This window comes from Mustela nigripes, chromosome 14, assembly GCF_022355385.1.
Source record: "Mustela nigripes isolate SB6536 chromosome 14, MUSNIG.SB6536, whole genome shotgun sequence".
Taxonomy (NCBI): Eukaryota; Metazoa; Chordata; class Mammalia; order Carnivora; family Mustelidae; genus Mustela; species Mustela nigripes.
In genome coordinates this window covers 48003643-48026563 of record NC_081570.1, presented here as the reverse complement: position 1 = coordinate 48026563, position 22921 = coordinate 48003643, and the positions used below count along the sequence as shown (strand labels likewise).

The 22921-nt window shown below is 44.4% G+C and overlaps 1 protein-coding gene across 10 annotated transcripts in view; it reads right to left on the bottom strand.

Moving 5' to 3' along the window:
* The window catches only part of FGGY (FGGY carbohydrate kinase domain containing), a 400085-nt gene that overhangs the window by 196150 nt on the left and 181014 nt on the right, over window positions 1–22921 (bottom strand). For all 10 annotated transcript variants that reach the window (XM_059374911.1, XM_059374919.1, XM_059374913.1 and 7 more), the window contains one exon: window positions 2177–2305. In XM_059374911.1, coding sequence (XP_059230894.1) covers window positions 2177–2305 — 129 coding nt within the window. The remainder of the gene's footprint in view (window positions 1–2176; window positions 2306–22921) is intronic.

The window sequence follows — 22921 nt, the reverse complement described above, 5'->3', positions numbered from 1 at the left end:
ATTCAACCCACACTTTCTGAGTATCTACACACAGCAAGTGCCCTGTAGGGCACAACAAGTGCTGGCCAGAACTGAAAAGGCGTGCTCTGGTTCGTCCCTTCCGGAGGTCTGGGAAACTGACAAGGAACCAGGAGCCCCGTAGGTACAGCCCATCTTTCAGAACACAGTGGTCCAAGCCCAGCACTTGGCACCTGGGTGGGGGCAAGAACACTGAAAAAGCATGATGGAAAAAGATTCCCTGGCCTCAAATGTGGTACAGGATGTCAGGATTACGAGGGGACAGGAAAACTCCCTATCTCTCCAGACCACAAGTTCTCTCTGTGCCTGCTCTCTGAAACCACAATCATGCCATGCTAATCAAAAGCACACACTGCTTACACTAAAAAGGGAGAGAATCACCCTTGTCTCTAACTCAGTATTATCTACCATTCAACCGACTCACATGCGTTACTGGCTGTTGACAACTTCTCAGGCATTGTGTTAGATCCTGAACATGCAAAGATGAACAAGACAGCCATGTCTGTAGACTGATGAGCACTGGCCTGCCCTGGATGTCTGTGGACTGTGTAGAAGAACCAGACACTACTTATTATCCTGTTGCTTAAGGAAACATGAACCTCCACTCTCCAGGCTAAGGTCATTTCACCTTATTCTTGCCTTGATGTGACTGTATTCATTTACTGAATTTATCAAGCACCCACAGGACCCTGATCCAGGGCTCAGCACAGGTGAGACAAGAATAATAATACAATGCCCTCAAGTCGCTCAGGGTCTATTAAAAAAGACAAGCAGAAAAAAAAAAAAAAAGACAAGCAGATAAATCAGTGATTACAATCCGATGTGATCATTTCTCCACTAGGGGTAGATAAAAGTGTTGAAAGAAGTATAACTTAGAGATTTTTACAGTAAATCTGAGTGTTTTATGGAAGGCTATGCAGAAAAGAAAACCTCTGCTACAAACGAATCTTCAATTTAGAGTACAAGGTAGCCAGCGGGAGCAGTAGAGGACCAACCAGTCAGTCTGAGAAGAGAGAAACACACGTGTTTACACAAACTGAGTTCTGGAAGCACAGGTCTTCCTGTGTAAGTCTTTGAAAGTCACCTCCAGCCTCTGATACAAAGTATGGGATAGGGTACATTTCCACATTTCTTTGACTATGATCCATAGTAAGAAATTCCCTTTCATTAACCGGCCGGTATGCACATGCACTACACACAATGCATAAACATAAGTTCCATAAAAACAGTGTTCCTCTTACCGTGTGACACGTACTCTGATGTTTTCTATTGCAGTGGGATCTATTCTGAAAATGCAATGCTCGTGACCAACCATGCTGATCGCATGAAGCCTTAACCATAATTTGAAAAACCAACAACACTGTTACAGAGAAAGGCAAGGGGGAAAAAAAATATGGCTCTGGTCGCATAGAGATATTGAGAATCTGCATGCCCCCGTCCCAAAAAAAGAACGAAGGAAGAAAGGGAAGGAGGGAAGGAAGGGAGGAACAAAGAGAAGAAAAACAGCAGTAAGGATAGAGAAGACAGAGTCATCACACTTGACGGTAGGCCTTATCTCACTGTCCACTTTCCTATTAAGACGTGGGGAAGAGACCCCTGGGTTTGGTTTGGTTTCAAATTCACTGCTCCCGAGCACCATGTCTAGGACTCAGTGAGCATTTATTGGGTCTTTGAAGTAATGACGACATTTGAATGCCAGATGTGAGAGTTACTTAGGGGATGAAATGAAGGCTACACTCAAGGAACTGGATATAGGATGGAAGCCAAAATTATGAAAACAAATCAATTAGACATGTCTGGGTTTTGGAACACCTTTAGAAAAAACATACATAAGTCTACCGTCACCATACATGCTAGCTAGAAGTTAATATTTCTTTTTCAAATTTTCAGTTAACCAAAGAACCATCCAGATATTAATTCAGATCCTTTTTTCCCCTGTTATTCTGTATGGAGAAATCAGTAAAATTATAAGTAAATTCTCCATTTGATAAAATTCTGTAATTCTATCCAAATGCCTAACTGTAAAAGGGCTTTCCGTTCCTGTATCTTGATCCTTGCCCTTGATCCCTGCTTTAGAAATAGGAAAACAGTGTGTTCAGTTTGGAGGAATATTCCACTCGAACCCAGTGTTGCTCACACATGCAGAGTGAGCAGTTACCTAGGCCTCCTGCGTGGGCGTCAATCAGCGAAGCTGCCACCGCAATTCCAGCAGGAAGGCCAAGGTCCTTCGCTGCCTCTGGTGTGAGCCCATTTCCAAGAGAAGCTCCAGGAGGCAGCACTTGGTTTCCTGCGTAGACAGGAGGAAAAACAAACATCTGTCAGTTTGAAGAACACAAAAGCAAACGTAAGGCTTTCTTGAGGGAACCTTTCCACTCCCTCCCCTCTCTTCTGCCTTTCCTCAACATCATGAAGATAAAAACCATGCACCCACAAACAGTCCTTTTTGCTCATTTGGTGACTTAGGTATATGTCCTTGGTTCCTATGGGTTATGCTCTGTGGTACTTTATAAAATCAAGAGCTCCGAGGCACCTTTCAAACTGGAGAAAGATTCCATTCACGGGAAATTCCAAAAGATATAAACACAGTGGCCTCTTAAAGACTAGGTTAAAATGGTTAAACTGTTCCAACAGGCTTCCTAACACAGCAGCTCTACAAGCATACCCTACACACACGCACTCGTGCATACCCGGTCCCTGATGAACACAGTTTCCTAAGGAAGTTGAGAACATGTATAGTTGCTTCCTGTCAGAGGATAAGGGGGGGAATTATTCTGTTCAATAAAAAAAAATGTCTTGAAAGTTTTTCTCTGATGAAAAAGAGAGCCCAGTCTAAACCCTGCAAACTTGACAAGGCTGCTACTTGCACAACAGAATACAATCTGAATGGTGTTCTTTGGGGTTGTGCAACGCCACAACCCTGATATTTCAAGTGACCTTGAACTCCTGCAGTCAGTCAGGCTTTCAGTTAAGAATTTATTGATTGTCTTGCTTTGTGTGCGCACTATGGTGCTGTAAAAGGCAGTCCTTGCCCCACACCTAGTTAGGGTGATGAGATCAGGACCCCGAGAGCCATGTAAGTCAGAAGAGAATGAAGAAACCTATCTGTTCTCAGGTGTTTAGAAGAGGCTGAATCCTTCCCTTCCCCCTGCCAAGAAATGTAAACTAAGTATTTCTGCATTGCATATGTGGGTCCACCCCCACCCATGTATGGACCTACATATATGCTCAGAGCCCTCTGAGCGCCCAGATTCTAAGACTCTGAACAGTCAGTCAGCAGTCTGCTCAGCGCAAAGATGCCTATCACTTGTTAATTGTTCACGGAGCTCCAGGGGTAGGCTGAGGTGTTTCAGGACTCCTGGAGGTGGAGGAGAGGGTGGGGGCTGAGGGAAGCAGAAGGTTGAGGGGCTGACCAACCTCCTCTAATTAGAAACAAAAAACCCCTCCACAACACCATTTTTATCCATTTTAGTTAATGAGCTTCTTCTATAATTGAATCTGAAAAAAGTCTATCTAAGAAAAGCAAGCAGAAGACTGAAACCCCTACGATGCGTTCTGTGGCTTCAGTGCCCAATATGGTAGCCACTCAGCACGTGCAGACGGAGCACTGGAAATGTGGCTGGAATAACACCAAGGACCTAAATTTTCCATTAATGTCATTTTAATTCATTTCAATTTAAAAACTGATACTCAGGGGCGCCTGGGTGTCGTTAAGCATCTGCCTTCAGCTAAAGTCATGATCCCGGGGTCCTGGGATCGAGCCCTGCATTGGGCTCTCTGCTTGGCGGGGAGCCTGCTTCACCCTCTCCCACTTCCCCTGCTTGTGCTTCCTCTCTCGCTGTGTCTCTCTTTCAAATGAATAAATAAAAATATTTAAAAAAAAGAAAAGAAACGAAAACAAAAACTGATAATTCAGTTACTGAAAAACTTTGAATTATGTTTGAAACCACACTGGTGTGCAAATCTACATTTTCAATGTTAACTGAAGAAACCTAAGTATTTATTTACAATGAAAATTTGGTGTCAGAATTGGGATGTACCAAGTGGCAAATACGCATTAGGTGTCAAAGACTTTGTACGGAGAAGTAGAGGAAAAATGAATGTAAAATGTCTCATTAATAGCTTTTACATCAAATATACACTGAAATGATGTTTTGGGTGTTTTCGGTTACATACGATACACTTACATTAATTTTACCTATTGCTTTTTACTTTAATGTGGCTATTGAAAAGTTTTAAATTATGTATATGGCTCATATCTAGGAGATAAAGTCAGGATGCTCCAGTGATGGGGCGGAGGATATTGTCACTGTCCACACCGCACAGATGCACGGGGAAAGTCAGTTTAAATATTTTTTTTTTTAAGATTTATTTATTTATTTATTTGACAGACAGAGATCACAAGTAGGCAGAGAGGCAGGGAGAGAGAGAGGAAGGGAAGCAGGCTCCCTGCTGAGCAGAGAGCCCAATGTGGGGCTCAATCCCAGGACTCTGGGATCACAACCTGAGCCGAAGGCAGAGGCTTTAACCCACCGAGCCACCTAGGCGCCCTTAATTTTTTTTTAAACTTTTTTTTGAAGATTTTATTTATTTATCTGACAGAGAAAGATCACAAGCAGGCAGAGAGGCAGGCAGAGAGAGAGGAGGAAGCAGGCTCCCTGCTGAGCAGAGAGCCGATGCGGGACTTGATCCCAGGACCCCGGGATCATGACCCGAGCCAAAGGCAGAGGCTTTAACCCACCAAGCCACCCAGGCTCCCCGGAAAGTCAGTTTATACAGGGAAAGTAATTTCCCCACAGCCAAGTGGTGTAAGTGTTGGAGTACAGCCCACGGATTCCATTTTGATGGATACAAGCCTGCACTCTCATTCATTAAATTACACATCAGTATATGTATTTTTTAAAAAATTTAGGTGAATGAAGAAAACAAGTGAAGTTCTTTTACTTTTTTAAGAATCTTATTTACTTATTTAGAGTGCTCGAACATGCGGGTGGGGGAGGGGCAGAGCGAGAGAGAGAGAGAGAATTTCAAGCAGACTCCCTATGGGTGGGGCTCGATCACAAGACCCTGAGATCAGGACCCCAGCCAAAATCAAGAGGCTGGATGCTCAACAAACCGAACCACCCAGGTGCCCCAAAAGAAGCACTTTTGGAACGAATATTATGTTTAAAAAGTAGCACTGTTTGGAAATCATGCTCACTACCTTCAGACTTTTTTTAAAGAGTTAATTTTCATAGGAAGGTAAAAAGGTTACACCTTCATCCCCGAGTTCACAAACATAAAGGGTATAATTTTCATTAAAAAAGGATTCTGGAGAGGAGGATTAGCAAGATGGCGTATGCTGGGAAGACTTCCGGGCAGTAGTTTAGAAAGGCTTCCGGAGGACCACAGGTAGATTCCTCAGCACAGGCGGCATCTGGAGCAGAAGTCAAGAAAACACAGGACACGGCCAAACGCACGGAGTGCGGAGGAAGAGGAGCTGGGCGTGGAAGGGCAGATGAGGCTGGAGATGAAGTGGGGACGGGGCTCACACTGCCTACAAATGGAGGGGCTCACACTGCCTCCATGATGAAGACCACCGTGAGCCTCTGGAGAAGCATTCAGGCTGGGGCGTAAGTGGTGGGATTTGTGCACTTTCCCAGATATCTCTGGGACCACGCGCAGCAGGAGACAGACAAGGTCAGGGAGAACACTGGTGGAGCCATTTCGGTAAGAGAAAAGATGAGGACCTCCATCAAGGAATGGGCGAGAGAGATGCAGAAATAGGCAACAGGAGAGATTTTGTGAAGAGGCTGTGACAGGCCGTGGCAGTCACCTGCATATGTGGAGTAGGGGAGCTACAGAGATGCCAGACTTGTGGCCCAGGAATGCAAGAAAAATCAGCAGATAGCTGCTAGCTGCCAGCTCCTTTGAGCCGCTGTTCCAAGGTGACCCCTTTCCCAGGGCAGCCACACCTGATGACTTAGCAAACTGGGAGCAGAAGGCCTCTGATGAGCACCACTCACTCCAGAGCACTCTACTGGCCTGGCCAAGGGGCGTGGGACTGTATTATAGCCCTAATCCTCCCTCTGCGCAATGCCCCTCTCTCTCCCTTCCAATCACAGGGGGCAGCCCCAAATAACCACCTTGTACCCCCAAATCTGTCTCAGCATCTGCTGCCAGAGAAGCCAATTTAGGGTAGTCAGCCAGGCCTTCTCCTCAGACCAGTGGTCCCAGAATGAAAATAAACATGCACAAAGATTTACATCCTCAGCCTTCAGGAAGAGTCTATCTCTACTAAAAGCAGGAAGAAGCTTTGTTGAATTTCAGACCAGAAAGAAACAGCTTGGCGTTAAGAGAAGATGGTAGAAAAAGAAGGAATCTCTGAGAAATCACCCCATCAGATCATGCTTTAAGTTTATCATCCAGGGGTGCATCTGAGGGACTAGAAGGGCTGTCAGAAGCAAGCTTTAGTACGCCTTGACAACTTTCCTGGAAATAATCCCCCTTTCGGTTCTTCCTTGACCATGAAATTAAGTTAATCACAGCATCCACTTCCCAGACGTAATCAAGAGCTCACAGCCTCAGCACCGGCTGTCTCCTAGCCTTTGTTCGCCCGTTCATCCATGCATCAGGGGTGGCCACTGTGTATTTCTGCCCACCTGTGGGAACACTGACATGCGAGGGCGAAGTGAAAGAGGTTCACACAGGGCTCTGGGTAAACCAAGGCTCTCAGCCTCTCATCAAGGGCTTGGCAGGTGGAATATACATGGTATTCACAGAGCACAGAGGAGGGACAGTGAGTTGGCCCAAGGGAAGGCAGGAAATCCAGATGCAGGTGACATATGAGCCTCATCTGGTAAGACAGGTGGCGGATAGCTGGTTTCACAGCTAGAAAGCTCAGGGGAAATGGATGCCATTAGAGCAAAAAGCAGTTCGCTGCAGGGAGCCCTGAGGGGGACAGAGGGTTTGAGGCGTTCAGTGTGTTGGCAAAAGGGGCAACCAGGGAGGAGCGGAGAAGTATGGGTCTCCAGAAGGGGAAGGAGACCCAACTAAGGCAGTAAGGCCCTGACGGCCAACAGCTTTGAGCACCAAGATTTGTTTTTTAAGAAGATAAACCTGCAGTGGAGAAAGGCTAGAACAGGAAACAGTTTGTATCTGTAAAACTATCAAACCAACTGAAATGCAGGCTGTAAAACATGACGCAGAGTATGACTTCATCTTAAGAACAACAACAAAGGGGGTAGATGGACTATTTGTAAAAATTCATTACTGAGGGAAAAAGAAAAGAAAATTGTTTCTGGATGAAGAAATTATAACTACTTTTTTTTTCTTTTTACCAGCCTTGTAATTTCTAAAACTCTTCTTGAACACACATTTCTTGTGTACATTTTTTAAAGGTGTTTTCCCCACAAATCAGGGTAAATAAATCAGGGCACATGTATCCAGAAAAATCCCAACACAGCCATTAAAATGAATGAGGAAGAATTAAGGTATGAACTTGGAAGAAAGTTCAAGATAAATTTGGTGAAGCCTTCAAGACACAGAAGAGTATTCAGAGTGTGATCCCATTTGTGAATTTTGTTAAAGTAGACCAAAACGCACGCATGTCTACTTCCATGTCCTAGAAAAGTATGCAGAATATTATTACAGCAGGGACTGGGACCCAGGGTATGGCACTTTCCCTAAGATTGGTGCTTCCTTTCTACCATGACCTTGTATTTCCTTTGTGATCTAAACTTTTAACTAGCTTAAGTTAAAATAAAAGCAAAATGAATTTAAGGAGTACCCTGGGCACATTTTCCAAACCCTGCTCATCAGCCTGAAGGCAGGAGAGGTCCAAGGCCAAGTCACGTCTTTTCCTGATTTGGCTGGCTTCTGTCCCTATCAACACACACTCACGTTGGGGTATAAAAAATTAATCACTCTGAGGGTTTGTGGGTTCATGTCCACTGAATTCCTATTCAGACGGGCAGATGCAGTGGGAGCGGTCAAGAGCTGGGGCCTACAATTATCTGGTGGTTGAAGTCCCTCTCCACAGGCGGGGGCTACTATTACACCAAATTTTTCCCTACCAGTTTTTCAATTATCTATGACTAATGAGCACTTTGGGAACAGTTTCAGACACACACATAATCCTCCTTCCTGACGTCAGCAGGAGAAATTAATGACTGTGTGGATTGCTGGGAGACAGAAAATGCATTATAATGGTCAACAGAACTGTTATCCTCTCCAGGAAGAGGGAGATGGGGGAGGGGCATCGTATTAACTGGAAGGTTCAGTGTTCTTTTGTATCCCGACACACAGGAGATGAAACCCAGGGTAAACGTTGGCTCACGGCCTTGGAAATGTCAGAGAGAGGTTTGGGCACAGGCGGCATGCAACCCTGGTTCCTCTGCACTTAGCACCAGGGCGGTGGTCCCTGCTCAGCTTTGCCAAGGTCAATAGGCCAACCAGACTGGCTGGGACGGTGCTGTCACCTGGCCCTGCCAGCAGGTGAGGCTCTCCGAGTGTTCTGGGACTGAAGCTGCTTTCAATCTGGTTTAGGAGGGGAACAAAAGATACAAATGTAGTAATCTAAAGCAACACCTGCATCCCACTGTTTATAGCAGCAACGTCCACAATAGCCAAACTATGGGAAGAGCGTAGATGTCAGTTGACAGATGAATGGATAAAGAAGATGTCACACACACACACACATACACAGGACTACTATGCAGCCATTAAAAAAAAGGTGAAATTTTTAAAAAAGGTGAAATCTTGCCATTTGCAATGACGTGGATGGAACTAGACGGTTTTTTGCTAAGCGACATAAGCCAATCAGAGAAAGACAATTATCATATGATCTCACTGATATGTGGAATTTGAGAAACAAGGCAGAGGATCATGGCGGAGAGAGGGGGAAAAACGAAACAAGACAAAACCAGAGAGGGACTCTTAATCTCAGGAAACACACTGAGGGGTGCTGGGGGTAGGAGGGAGGGATGGGGTGGCTGGGTGATGGACATTGGGGAGGGTGTGTGCTATGGTGAGCCCTGTGAATTGTGTAAGCCTGATGATTCACAGACCTGTATCCGTGAAACAAATAATCCATTATATGTTAATTAAAAAAAAAAAGAACAGGGCGCCTGGGTGGCTCAGTGGGTTAAGCCGCTGCCTTCGGCTCGGGTCATGATCTCAGGGTGCTGGGATCGAGTCCCGCGTCGGGCTCTCTGCTCAGCGGGGAGCCTGCTTCCTCCTCTCTCTCTGCCTGCCTCTCTGCCTGCTTGTGATCTCTCTCTGTCAAATAAATAAATAAAATCTTTAAAAAAAAAAAAAAAAAAAGAACATGAGTGAGGGAACAGACACAGGATTGTACTCTTATACTGTCCAACACTAGGCTGGAGTTATCTTAAGTTATGTTAATACATGGCAGTGTATGTAAGGTTGCCATTTCATGCAGCCATCCTCTGGGCTGCGGTGATGTCACAGGTGGTTACGACCCAGTCTGACTCTGGCTGAGCTCCAGCCTTTGGGGAGATACGAACGCTCACCAAACAAGACAAAATAGCATCATGTGTGTATGGTAGGCAATAGACTGGATACTGATACTTTAAAAGAAGGGACACGATTAGGGGCTTGACCCATACTCAGTACCTAAATTCCTCTGTAGAGATCTCCATTTGGGTAGGTTAGATCAGGGAGCCTTCTGGAACCACAACTGATAAAAGACTGAAGGACATTCTAGTAATTCTTGCTCCGGAATAGGAGTCACACACATCCACAACTATTCACTCAATCAGGGAAAGTCACAAACAACTCAAATCTGATATGCTCCACGATCTGTTGAAAGACAATTCCTAAAAGGTTAATTTGTTCATTGCCTTTCATTTGCCTTCTAAAAATGACCTCATTTTAACTAGAAACTAGACTACTTTCAATTATTAACTAAATGTAAAACTTTCTGATGATAGTTTCATCATTCACTATTTATTGCAGAAGTGTTTACTGAGTTCCTACTATGTGCCAGGCATTGATGTGATACAGAAAGGCATTAAGGAACTTCTCTATTTGAGAAGTTCCCCACCCTCAAAGGGCTTACTTTTGGTAGACATTGGATTCTCATCCAACAGCTCTTCTGAATTACATCTTGTAAATAATTTTATCTTCTAAGCTCTTCCATAGTGTGGAATAGTGTCACAAATCTTTGTATCTCTTGTCTTATATTTTGACCTATAGGTCGTATTTAATAAACATATCACACAGTTTAAACCAAATTCTGAATGATCCTTACCCTATGTTTTGTTTTTTTCCCCATGCTTCTCTCTTCCTCTCTCTCCTGCTAAACGCAGAATTACTCAAAGATGGTTTTATTTCTCACTGCATTCAGGTCCCCTCCCCTCCAGGACACAGCAGTGTCTAGAACAGTTCTCAGTAATATCCATTCAACTGAATTGATAGCTTTCTTTTAAAAAGAGAAGGCCACAGACACAGATCAATCAACTTAGATAAAAATGTTAAACACACACACACACACCCCACACGATCCTGCACATCAGCTAGGGGAGTAAAGAGAAAGGGAATGTTTCCTAATATAATCCCACCAGTAACACATCCTCACCTCTCCAACTCAGACAATGTAAGGTATCAAGACCCATGGGTATGCCTAGAAAATGGGGACCAGCAGGCTCACATCTCTCACCAAGCACCCAGATGCGATGGTGCCGAGACATTGTGGGCATCACCATCGAGCGGAACAGTGGCTCTCAAATTCTCCTTGCCTGGTCAAGTCTGATTCAGGGAGTGGATGGTGGTGATCCTATAGGTGAAAAGCCGCAGGTCTCATTGCCAGGTGGGTCTGAGGAAGGCAGGATGGACACCAGGCCAGGTGTCTGGACTTGTTCTGACAGGCCACTGCTAATTATTATACAGGTCGGTGAGGCAAGGAAAGGTACACACAACTTGTATTTTAGGAAGAGAAATATCACAACAGTAATAATGCCTGTTGACCAAAACCTACAGGCTTTCTGGTCATGTTTCTGGCATTTTTCAGCAGCTCTCACCTTTCATGCTAGCAACAGACCTCTGAAGCTGTATTAGAATCGCTGCCTTGCCGCTGTAGAAACAAAAGCACAGAAGCGGTTATGTAATTTGTCCAGTCACCTATCTGGTGCGGGGCACAGTCAGGCTTCTGATCCAGGATTCTCAGATTCCAGAGTGGAGGATCTCCCTACTAGATCATGCAGATTAGAAGGGGCTGATAGTGGAGCCAGGAAGAATAATCCCAAGTGTTTGTTGAGTCATGAGCAGAAAAGGAAGGCAGTTTCATTTGCAGAGGCTCTCCTGGTGGGTCATGTCCAGGGACAAACCCCCAGGAGCCATGAAATCCCAGCATCCTCAAATCTCCTAGCTCCTTCCTTTACTCCCTTATGCAGGTTCCAAAAACCCTGGACTTTGAATGGCCTGTCGCGACCACTGACCTCAGCATCTTCCTTCTGCTGTAGAGAAAACCAAAGTCAGTGAGGGAGGTGGCTTCTCTGTGGCCACCCTTCTTGGGGGCGGGGGGCCAGAGTCTCCACTGAAGACTGCTGTGGCAGTCCACACCTCCTGCTGTGGCAATACTAGCCTGTACCCACCCCCAGCTGGGGCAAGGAGCTCACCCGAGCCAGGACTCAAAGTCACAGGGCAAACAAGAGGGTTGGCAGAAATCCAGCGGATTCCAGCGGTGTAGGCTGCCGATTCTCAACTATTCAGAGCTTACAGTGCAGACTTTTCAGCTTGAAATCATCCACTTTGACACCCACAGTGACCTAATTCTCTAGATAATTGCCAATGCCCTAGTTTGCTCTCACCTAGCCTAAGGCCACCTCCAAAAGCCTTTCCTGGGTAGATCATAATTAATCACTTTTTTCCTCTATAACCCCACAGCATGTTTCTTGGAATTACATCATTCTGTTCTACATAATGACTTTTTTCCTTGCGCCTCGTTCTTTGGTGTTAGATGATAACCACCTTGAGGGTATCGCTCTTTTCACAGGTGTATTTGCAGGAGTTATGCAGTTTAGCAATTCCCCTCCAGAGAGGGAAGCTTTGTGATGGTGGGTGAGTGATTTCATTTCTTTGCTCCTGTTTCTTCGCCTGTAAGATGGCTACAATAACACTATTATATCATGTGAGAATCAAGCAAGGTCGTACTGATAAAGTACTTTGGATGCTGTCATATGGCAAATGCTCAATTAATAGGAGACACTCTGATGGTTACAACAAAAGTTCTGTGTTCCTGGTCTATGTGGTATCGCCTGGCATAGAGTGGTCACTCAGTTCATTCGGGCTGAGTTTATAATGCTTGAGGAGAATCCTTGATGTTATAGCACGTGGAGATACATATGCTTTGGGGGTCATGAGAGCAAACCACAGAGACTGTGAAAGCTGTTAAAATATTCACAGTAATGGAATTCAGTCTTCCAACACAAAAAGTGTCCCCCTGTAGTCATATCTCCATGGCACATCTCCAGAGTGAAATGTTTTAAAAGTGCAGAAGGTGTTCTCTTTGAAGTTATTTTAAGGACTAAATGCTTGCTCCACAAGGAAAAATTATCATTTTGTCATCAAAAGTCCTGACTGTTAAGATGACCCATGCTTTCAAGACCCAGGCCAACAGTTCAACCACAGACAGTTTTCCCACTTTGAGGGAAAGGCAAATTTGGGAAACAAAAATATTTTAACTCTCTCTCTCTTTTTTTTTTTTTTTTAAGATTTTATTTATTTATTTGACAGAGAGAGATCACAAGCAGGCAGAGAGGCAGGCAAAGAGAGAGAGAGAGAGAGAGGAGAAAGCAGGCTTCCTGCCAAGCAGAGAGCCTGATGCGGGACTTGATCCCAGGACCCTGAGATCATGACCTGAGCTGAAGGCAGAGGCTTAACCCACTGAGCCACCCAGGCACCCCAAAAACATTTTAAGTATCATTATGCTTAAGATATTACCGGGTTTAAAGCAGTAGTCTTCACAGTTTTGGTTGTTTTTGTTTGTTTGTTTTTGGTTTTGCTTTGTTTTGTTTTTCCTGTAATCTACTAAAGAAGTCACATAAAGAAAACCGGGACTCACACCTTCATTTTTTTCTTTAGCTCAAAGAGCCATTAAACACAAACATTAGAGGGGCTCCTGGGGGGCTCAGTAAGTTAAATGTCTGACTCTCTATTTCGGCTCAGGTTACGATTTCAGGGTGGTGGGAAAGAGCTCGGCTTAGGGCTCTGTGCTCAGTGGCGAGTCTGCTTGAGATTCTCCCTTTCCTCCTCCCCGTCCCCTTTGCTTGTGCTCGCTCTCTCTCTCTCAAATAATCTTAAAAAAACCAACCCCCCCCCAATAAAAACCCCAAACATTAGAATCAGGACCATTTAATAGAACATTTTATCACTAAAAAGATAGGAAGGACATGATCTCAAAATAAAGAACGTTTTAAAAAATTAAGTACAATTTCCTTTTATGACCTAATTTTCTCATCCTATCACACATCCCTTTTTCAGGGGCTAGCGTTGGGTCTCTAGTCTAGACTACTGTTTGCAAACTGCTAGTTTACAGAATACTAACAACCTCCTAACAAGGGGCTGAATCTACAGGATACTGAACTGCACGCTCTCATGTGGAAAAAGTCAGTGGGTCCGGTGTTCACCACACAACACCAAACATCTGGTGATCTGAAGACATCTGGGGCTTTTTTATCATGTAGACCAAACATGATTCAGGTAATTGACCAAATTTTTCACTTCCCAACCAGATGTCTTACTTTCATATAAATGAAGCCAATCTTGTACTTTCATGTGCAAATAAGCTAGACAGAAATTCACCCCTGGAGGGCAGAATTAATTGCTCATTCTCAATGAATACTAAATTACATATTATTTTTTCCCATGATTCTACCTTTGAAAAAGGTTTTCCACTCTTGCTTTAAAAGCATATATTTCATCTTAGAAACATTCTGTCTTTTAAAATGTTTGTTCCTCTTTGTGTCTTTTACAGCAAGGCAGTGTGCTGTAATGAAAAGAGTGTGGTCTTAGGAGTTTGGATGAATTGGGTTCTAATTCTATGCACACCGCCCTACCCCCAATCTTTTAAGGGCCTTGGAAATAGTTATTTAAACTCTCTGAGTTCAGTTTATTTTGCAGTTATAAATCATTAAACCCATCTCTAAGGGACACCATGAAGATTTAAGACCATTCTTTCATTCTTGTGATACGCATCAGGCACTCATTCTATGTGCCTGTCACTCAGAAACAAACAGAGAGCCACCATGCTGTCCTCTGGGAACTGTCAAGACACAGGCAGGTGCTCCAAAGGGTGTGCTAGAAGAGTCACGCTGAATGGCAACATACTGTCCAACAAAGGCAACACTTTTATTTAGGATTTTTAATAAAAGTATAAGCAGCTTCAACTGTGGATAATTTTTAAAGGAAGTATCAAATTAATAAAAAGGAAGGACCTGTCTGAAGCCTTTCCTCTTCTTGTACTGTTTTCAAAGACAGACTGGGATTTGCTCTCATGGTATTTGTTTAAAGAATTCATGTGGTTATCAATGACCCTCCACCTTCTATGCCGTTGTCCTGACAACCAACCATTTACTAGACAGAATATGGAAAGCAGACGACAATGTATCCCTTCAGTCTGGTTTGGTAGGTAAAACTCAACAGTGCAGAGACAATATTCAAAAGACCAAGGTCTTTGTGCATAAGATCCTTCAAGAGGAAATAAATACATAGATATGAACTTACAAAAAGGAGACAGCACTGCATAGAGAACTCAACAAAGAGAGGAGAGGCTGCCATGTGGACCTCACTTCTGGCTTAAGAGCCCTTGTGGTTCAGTAGCCAGGCTACAATAAACACAGCACAGAAAGACAAAGGGCTAAGTTTGTTGTTGCTATTGTGTTTATCTTGAGATGTTAGATTCTTTTATCACCAACGCCCAGAAACATCTCAAATATATGAAGAAATGAAATGCTATTATGGTTTTTTAAACTTTCTTCCAATCACCAGAGTTTTGTTTTGTTTTTTTTACCCCCCAAAAGGAATCTCTCACAGAATCCTAGCCTACAAATCTGATTTAGTTCAAGGAAAGAAGGAAATGCCCAAGAGCAATGTGCCCTAGCACTGATGTTTGAGGAACACTGAGATATAAGGGGCTGAGCAACAGAGGTTTGAATCTAGAATTTAATCTACGGTAGAGACTGCCAATCTGGACACATGAAAGAGGAGAGGAATGGGAGTCTGGAGCTGTAATACTAAGCCCCTTCTCTCAGGCTTTTCTGTAACACAGGAGCTGAAGAAGTGGAAAGTGTCCACTATTTAATCAGAGAGACCATGACCTCACCCTAGGTGAAGGAGGACCTTGGCACTGCAGCATCCAAAGAAAGGAGTGGAATTTGCCAGTTTGGCATTTAGCCAAAATGTTAGAGTACAATCCCTGAAGCCCTCACCCACACTGCCATGTGAATTCAGCAGGGGAATATTCCAAAAATGATGCTCTCACTTAATGTCATTTAAATCTCCAACTATGTCATCCGGTGTGTATGTTGTGCACTGGGGGAGGCTCATGCAGCTCGTGGGGACAGCGCTCCAGTGCTACGATGCAAGCTTCAAGCTTCGTCAATGAAATAGAATCTGATTTCTCCAGTTTTTGAGTTTCTCATTCTTTGGACACAAGACCCATGAGAATGAAGGACCTTAGGCAAAATGGAAAAGGCAGACTGGCCCAAAGCCCAGAAGTGTCCCCAGCCATCAAATCCTTTCACAGTGGCCCCATGGGCCGCTTTTAGAGGGAGCACTGAGGGCAGAGGGAGGGCGATCCAAGCTCCAACAGGCTTCAGTGGATGGGGCTGAGAGGAGAGACCGATAAACCGCACGACTTCGCCCTCTGGCGCTGTCTCCAGGGCAACACTTAGGGATTGTAAGGCCTCTGGAAGGTGATAAGGGTGGACATCCATGGAAAGGGCATCCAAGAGGCCAGTCCCCTGGGCCCTTGTCTGTATGATCATAATTGATTTTTTCAAAAACAAAAATCAAGATCACAAAACTATTACTCAATGTGGTTTTCCTTCAGTTTACAAAGACAATACAGCTTCATTAGAGATCAAACAGTACAAAAAAAAAAAAAAAGGAGAAAAGACCCTCCCCTTAATTTCCCTCCTCCCAGAGATAACTACCACTGAAATGTTAGAAACTATTTGAGACCACCATGCCAAAATATAAAGATACACACATATTTAATTGTAAATAAAAGGTATAATATAAGTGTGCAATTTTATATTCTGCCTTTTGAAGTCAATAGTATGTCACAGACACCTTTACTCACCAATAAGTATAGTACATTCTTCTTGGAAATACATCATATTCTGTAATTTGAAGGTACCATATTATTTAACCAATCCCTTAGTACTAGACACTTAGTATATTTCTGTCAAATTAAAAACACATACAGACTTAGTAACAGGTGGCTTAGTAAGGATTACTATAAGGAGGTGAGGGGCTTTGCAATTAGGGAGAGCAATTATTGTGATACAGAGAATGTTGTGACCAAAGATCTGCAAGTGTCTCAAAAGTTAGACAAAACGGGTTTTTCTTTTACATAGTGGAATAAACAAGGTGAGAAAAAATGTAGGGAAATGGGGTAAAAGAGTGGTGTGCTGGAAAGCAGACCAGAGAGTGTTTTATTCTGAGGTCAGTATATTATGACGGAGGGACCTGTGAGAGTTAATTTTATATATCGCCTTGACTGGAAGTTTGGATCTGTAAGTTACAATTTTATCCCAGATATTTTGGTCAAACATTATTCTGGATGTTTCTGTAAGGGTGTTTTAGATAAGATTAATAATTAAATCAATAGACTGAGTAAACCACTGAGTAAAGCAGATTGCACTCTGTAATGTGGGTGAGCCTCATCTAATCAGCTGAAGGCCCGAGTAAAACAAAAAGGCTGACACCCCTCCACAGTCTGGGTCTCCTCGGTAAGAGAAAATCCTTTCAGCAGTTGCATTCACCTTCCTCCTCCTCCTCCTTCAAGATTTATTTATTTATTTGACACAGAGACACAGAGAGAGGAAGTATGCATGGCAGGAGGGCAGAGGAAGAGGGAGAGAGAATCCCAAGCAGACTGACAGGCAGCCTGACACCAGGCCTGCTCTTACAACTGAGATCACAACCTGAGCTAAAACCAAGAGCTGGATGCTTAACCAGCTGTACCACTCAAGCACCCCATGCCTGATAATCTTCAGTTGGGTACATGGGCTTTATCCTGCTTTGTGATTTGAACTGAAACATCAGCTCTTCCTGGGTCTCTAGCTTGCCAACTCACCCTCGAGATCTTGAAGCTTGCCAGCCTCCACAATCTTATGAGCCAATTCACTGTACTGGACAAGTGCACACAATATGTGCATGAAAGCACAAGCGTACACACACACACACACACACACTAACACACACACACTCTTGCTGTTTCTCTGGAGAGCCCTGACTGGAGCAGGACTCTTAAGGAGAACTATATCCTGGCCCAGGGTGAGGATGGGGCAAAGTTCAGGGCCCTGGCAGAAGAACAGAATTGTAACCAATGTTTGGTTAACAAGCATTTTGTTCCAACTGATCAGTGAGGCCAGGCAGGTCAGCTAATCATTCATAAGACAGAGAATGGGAGTTTAGAGGGTCTGTGTCTGGTCTTGACCTAAGTAAAACAAGGGAGGCATCAAGAAATTTTATCAAAGTCAAATGGTTAAGAGTAATTCTTTGCTGTAGGCCATCTCCTGGAGCACACAGCATGGTGGGATTTATTAATTTTCATGGTTTTCTAGGAGCACAGGACTTAGGGAAAATCCAACACTGTCATTTAATTATTCTTATTATAAACAATACTGTAAAGAACATCATTGAACATGCATGCTTGCCACAAGGCATCATGGCCTTTTTGAGGAACTTAGGAATGGCACTTCTGTTACCCTTCACCTAAGAGGAGAAGCCATATATAAACAGGTGCCTGATCTCCTCCAGCAATCCTCGAGGAACTAGGAAAACAAGGCAAAGTATGAATGGTTTCCTCTAGCCTGAAAAATCGAATCCGAAACAACCTGAATCCTTCCTTTGATGGATGCTCTCCCAGTTTCCTTGCTCAGTGTGATAGACTAGACCTAGCCCAAATGTTGGATTCAGGCACGCTCAGGTTCAAATCCACACCAACATTTACCAGCCCTAAACCTTTGGGTTATGTAACTGCTCTATTTCTCCTTGTCTAAGATGGGAAGAATAGTACATGAAAGGAATGCTAGAAAATGAATGACATGATGGACATGAGAGCCCAGCACACCGTATGCCCGTTAATTGATTTTCCATATTTTACTTTCCTCTCCCCACACCCCCCCTCACAGAGGACCTTAAATAGAGGACATCATGAAACTAGGGAAGGGGACCATTTTGTACTAAGTGCCAACTATGATCCACGCAAGGTATGACACCCTCCTTTACAGCTCTTATCTCACTGAATCTCATTAATCCTGTGAGGGAAGGGTGGCCATCCCCATCCTGAACACAAGACAGACCTGTAACTTGTCTGAATCCCACCTTCCAGGAAACATCGGGAATGGAAATAAGATAATAGCTGCTCTGGTTAGAGAGCCCATTTCTTCTGTCAGCCAAACGAGGAAAAACACTGGCCTCCCAAGGCCCAGGCTGTAAGAGTTCTTAGTTCTACCCATTCCTTCCGGGAAAACTACCCTCTCCTAAACGCGGCACTTGCAAATTCCCTCGCTAAGGTTCTGCTTGGTAACCTCCAGCCTCCCTCTGCAACGCAAGACTGGTACTGCTTTCCCCTGGGGCCTAGAATCAGTGACCCAGGCCACCGACCAGCTGACTATCCAGCAGATGCGCCAGGATCCCACTGTCTTCCCTGTCCCTTGTGGTTCCTCTTGGGAACAATGCGGGCACATGCAAAAAGGCCGGGAGAAACAAGCTCCATCAGGCCTAAATAATTCACAAAATGAATGCAGAACCCAGCTAGCTCCCACTTTGCTCCTGCAAAGTGAAGCCTCTGGGTTTTCACAATTCTTACCCCGAAGTGAGTAGGAAGGGAACAGATGAAGACAGAACCATTACTGACTGAGTCCCTGGGCAGGCAGCTATTGTCATCTCCATGTCTCAGCAGAGGGAACCGAAGCGCGGAGACTCGCTAAGCACTGAGGTTGGGAACTGATCCCAGCTGCCTGACTCCAAATCCTACTCTAGGGCATCGCCCTTCCTATTTCTTAACTTAAACCTTTGGTCAAAACCAAATAAAACCTCAAGGGCTTAAAAAAGAAAAGGAAGAATGAAAAAAAGGCATGAGCACTCTTGTTGCTAACTCTCCAGTTCTTATCCCCTGTCCAGTTCCCTTGGTTCTCACCTGCTGCATTAGGCCAGCTTATCAAAGTGGGTTCCCCAACAGGCAAGCTTCTGGGAGCTTGTCGGGAAAGCACAGGGCAGGCTAGACCCACGGAGGCAGTTTTGATGAGAACCCCTGTACTATCACTGGGACCCCATCCCCGACTTCTGGTCAATGGTTATGAAGGGAAACTCTAGAATCTTTATTTTTAAAAACTCCCTGGTGATCCTGATGCCCAAGGAAATGGAAGCACAGACTCCTACCAAATGATTATAATTAGCCCATTTAAGGGCGTTCTGTGCTCAATGTACCAACTTTATAACTGCCCCTGAGGTGAAAGTGATGGCTTCTTTTCTAACCAGCTGAATGACCCCGGGCATGTTCTCCTCCTTTGTAAAACAGAGTTCATAAACACATACTGCAGAGTGTGAAAATGAAAAGGGTAACATAAAATCCTTATTATCGTTTCTGGTATGCAATAGACGGTAAATCAAATGGGGGCGATTTTTATTAATCACCTGGAAGAAGGAAGCAAAAATAACCCACGGAAAAAACAAAATAAAACAAAACAAAACCTCCATTATAACCTATATTATAACAAACAGAATGGACTGGCTGCACAGGAGAGAGACTTTTGGCATCTGTGAACCTTTCTAGTTCGCTTGGGTCCTGCCAGGCATGCAACTCTCTCTCGCAGGGAAACGCGACATCCTCTAATTATGCTGCCGCTGCCTTGCACAAATCAGATGCAGAAATGAACCTGGAAGGATGTGGAAGGGAAAACGCGGTGCAGTGTGAGAGCATTCAGATCACACTGTGAAGACAGAAACAGCAGTGCCGACAGAGCTGGAGGTATGAACAGGAAACCCACACTTCTGGGAGGGCTGAGCCATCTGACACACGGGACAAAGGTGCACAGCAAGGGGATTGCTGTCTGGCTTTCCCAAGACTGAGCTGCACAGCAAGTGCAAGCCACAGGAGGAGAAAGGTGCAGAAAGGGCACTGGCAACACGCAGACAGGCAGACTGTGGCAACAGAGGATGGCTGAAATCAGCATTCGGACTCAAATCCAGATGAGGTAGATTGCATTCTACTCTATCTCCATTTTAAAACAACTACTCCCCCAAGGCATGAAAGTAACAAACTTTTCCTCTTCCTCTTGAAATCTGCAAATCTATCTTCCCAGGATGATCATGTGCTTTTTTTTTGGGAGGGGGGGTTCACCGTCTGCTCTGGCTGAGCTTTCTCCATGGAATACCTTTCCTGCCTCTTCACATGCCTAACCTCTATTCACTCCTCAGAAAGCAACTCAGCAGTCACCTTCTCCAGGAAGGCCACCCTGAGTCCCTGCCCCTTCCACATCTGAACTGAGCTAGATCCCTTCTCAGGACAGCTGCCACACCTAGCACATAAATCATATAAACGAGTTCAAAAAGCTGCTGTTATTTGAAAGCTGATCTCAGTGCAAGTTAAGTTCGGGAAATGCCAAGCTGCACTGAGACAGGTTTCTATACCGCAACGATTCTCAGACACTTTAATATGCTGGTGTGCGCTGAGAATCTCTAAGGAGATATGAAATATGAAGCCCCAATATGATTTGATCACAGGAAATTTTTTTCCCCCTGAAAACCATCTGTAGTTCCAGGGTGCACATGATAGGCTATCCTGCTATCTTTTACTGACACCGTCTGCTTTCGTGCTTCCCAGACTGTAACTTCCTTGGGGGCCACAGTATCTGTTCAACAGAGCGCTTCTGGTATCTCCATAAGCACCTGCTATCAGTAGACACTTGCTGAAAGCCAACTGCATGTTACCAAGCTAACATCACATTTCCCTCTTCAAAACTCTACAGTGGCTTTCTCTTATTACCCCTTCGGGTAATTCTCCAAGGGTCACGGGGCTCTACATTTTCAAAATCTCTTACCCCATCTCTTGCCATTCCCCTTTTGGACTGCATTCTACTAAACTGGCCTTTTTTACTTCCTCAAACATTCCTACCTTCTCTTTCCCCCTGGGACTTTGCACATGCTGTTGTTTTGTTGTTTGCCAAGAACATTGCTGCCCCCATGGTCACATTGCTGAAAGCATCTCCATGATGAGGCTTCAACCCAAAAGTCTTCCCTACATTTCAGCCAGCATCTTATTTCCATCATAATACACATCTATAGTGGCCTACTGACATATGTTCAAGATCATGTTTCCATGATGTTCCCTTGTGTGTTCTCAGTCGGAAGTCAAGCCAGGGAGGAGCCTTGGGGCAATGGGACTGGCAATGGGGAAAGGAGAGAAGACCATTGGAGGTGATGATGAGCCGAGGTGGCCCAAAGTTCTGTAGGCCCTTAGAGGTATCAGGTATCTCTGGATAATTATGTTTCGAGGGTTTCTATGGCATTAGAGCGCACAAGCCCAGGCAGGTTTCTCTCTACCCTCGGCTTAACTGAGTGCCCCTGCTGCTACAGATGTCAGCACTGAGGGACCGAGAAAGAGGTTCAGTGAATCTTCTTGAAGGCAGGAGAGTAGGAAGCCATAACAATGTCTGGAATGGACCTACTCCCAAACTGGGCCAGGTACTGTGTTGATGCTGGAGCCATAGCAACTAATGAGGGGGACATCGCCCCTGCCCTCATGGGATGTATAAACTAGCAGGAACCTTAAGCCCATAATTACAAACAATCCATGAAAATTTCCAATTTAATGAGCATTATAAAAGGAAGTGCAAAAGACCTGTGGTTTGCACAAACATGATACTCAACTCAACTGTACACAGGATTCAGGAAGCAAATGTATTTCCCTCATTCCTTGCTTTTTCTAGAGTGTTTCAGGCCTTCTCTCCTTGACCCACCTGTGGGCTTCTTCCAGGCAGAGCTCCCACTAACACATCTGTGTACCTGGCACAGTGTCAAGCTCAGTGTGCATGGCCCACAGGCCTGCTGAGGGACTGTCTTATTGGTGAAGAGTTTGAGGCATGGTGAGTTAAATGATACGATCATTTAACTCATAATCACTGACAAAGTCAAATCTAGGGGATAATTCTCTTATATGCAGAAAAGCTGGAGTCTGAGTACAGCTTTTTTTTCTTTTTTTTTTTTTTAAGATTTTTATTTACTTGAGAGAGAGAGAGAGCAGAAGCAGGGGTGAAGAGCAGAGAGAGAGGGAGAAGTAGACTCCCCACTGAACATGGAGCCTGATGCAGGGCTCCATCCCAGGAAGGCAGATCCTTAACGGACTGAGCCACCCAGGTGCCCTGCTTGTTTTTTAAATATTGTCAAGTCATTCTCCCACACTGATTTCAGAGAAAGTTCCAGAGCTGACTAACTGGCTTCAGCTTGGCTTGGGTGCATGCCCTTAGGCAAATTATTATTATTTTTTTTTCTATAAGATTTTATTTATTTATTTGACAGAGAGAGTTCACAGTAGACAGAGAGGCAGGCAGAGAGAGAGAGAGGGAAACAGGCTCCCTGCTGAGCAGAGATCCCGATGCGGGACTCGATCCCAGGATCCTGAGATCATGACCTGAGCCGAAGGCAGTGGCTTAACCCACTGAGCCACCCAGTC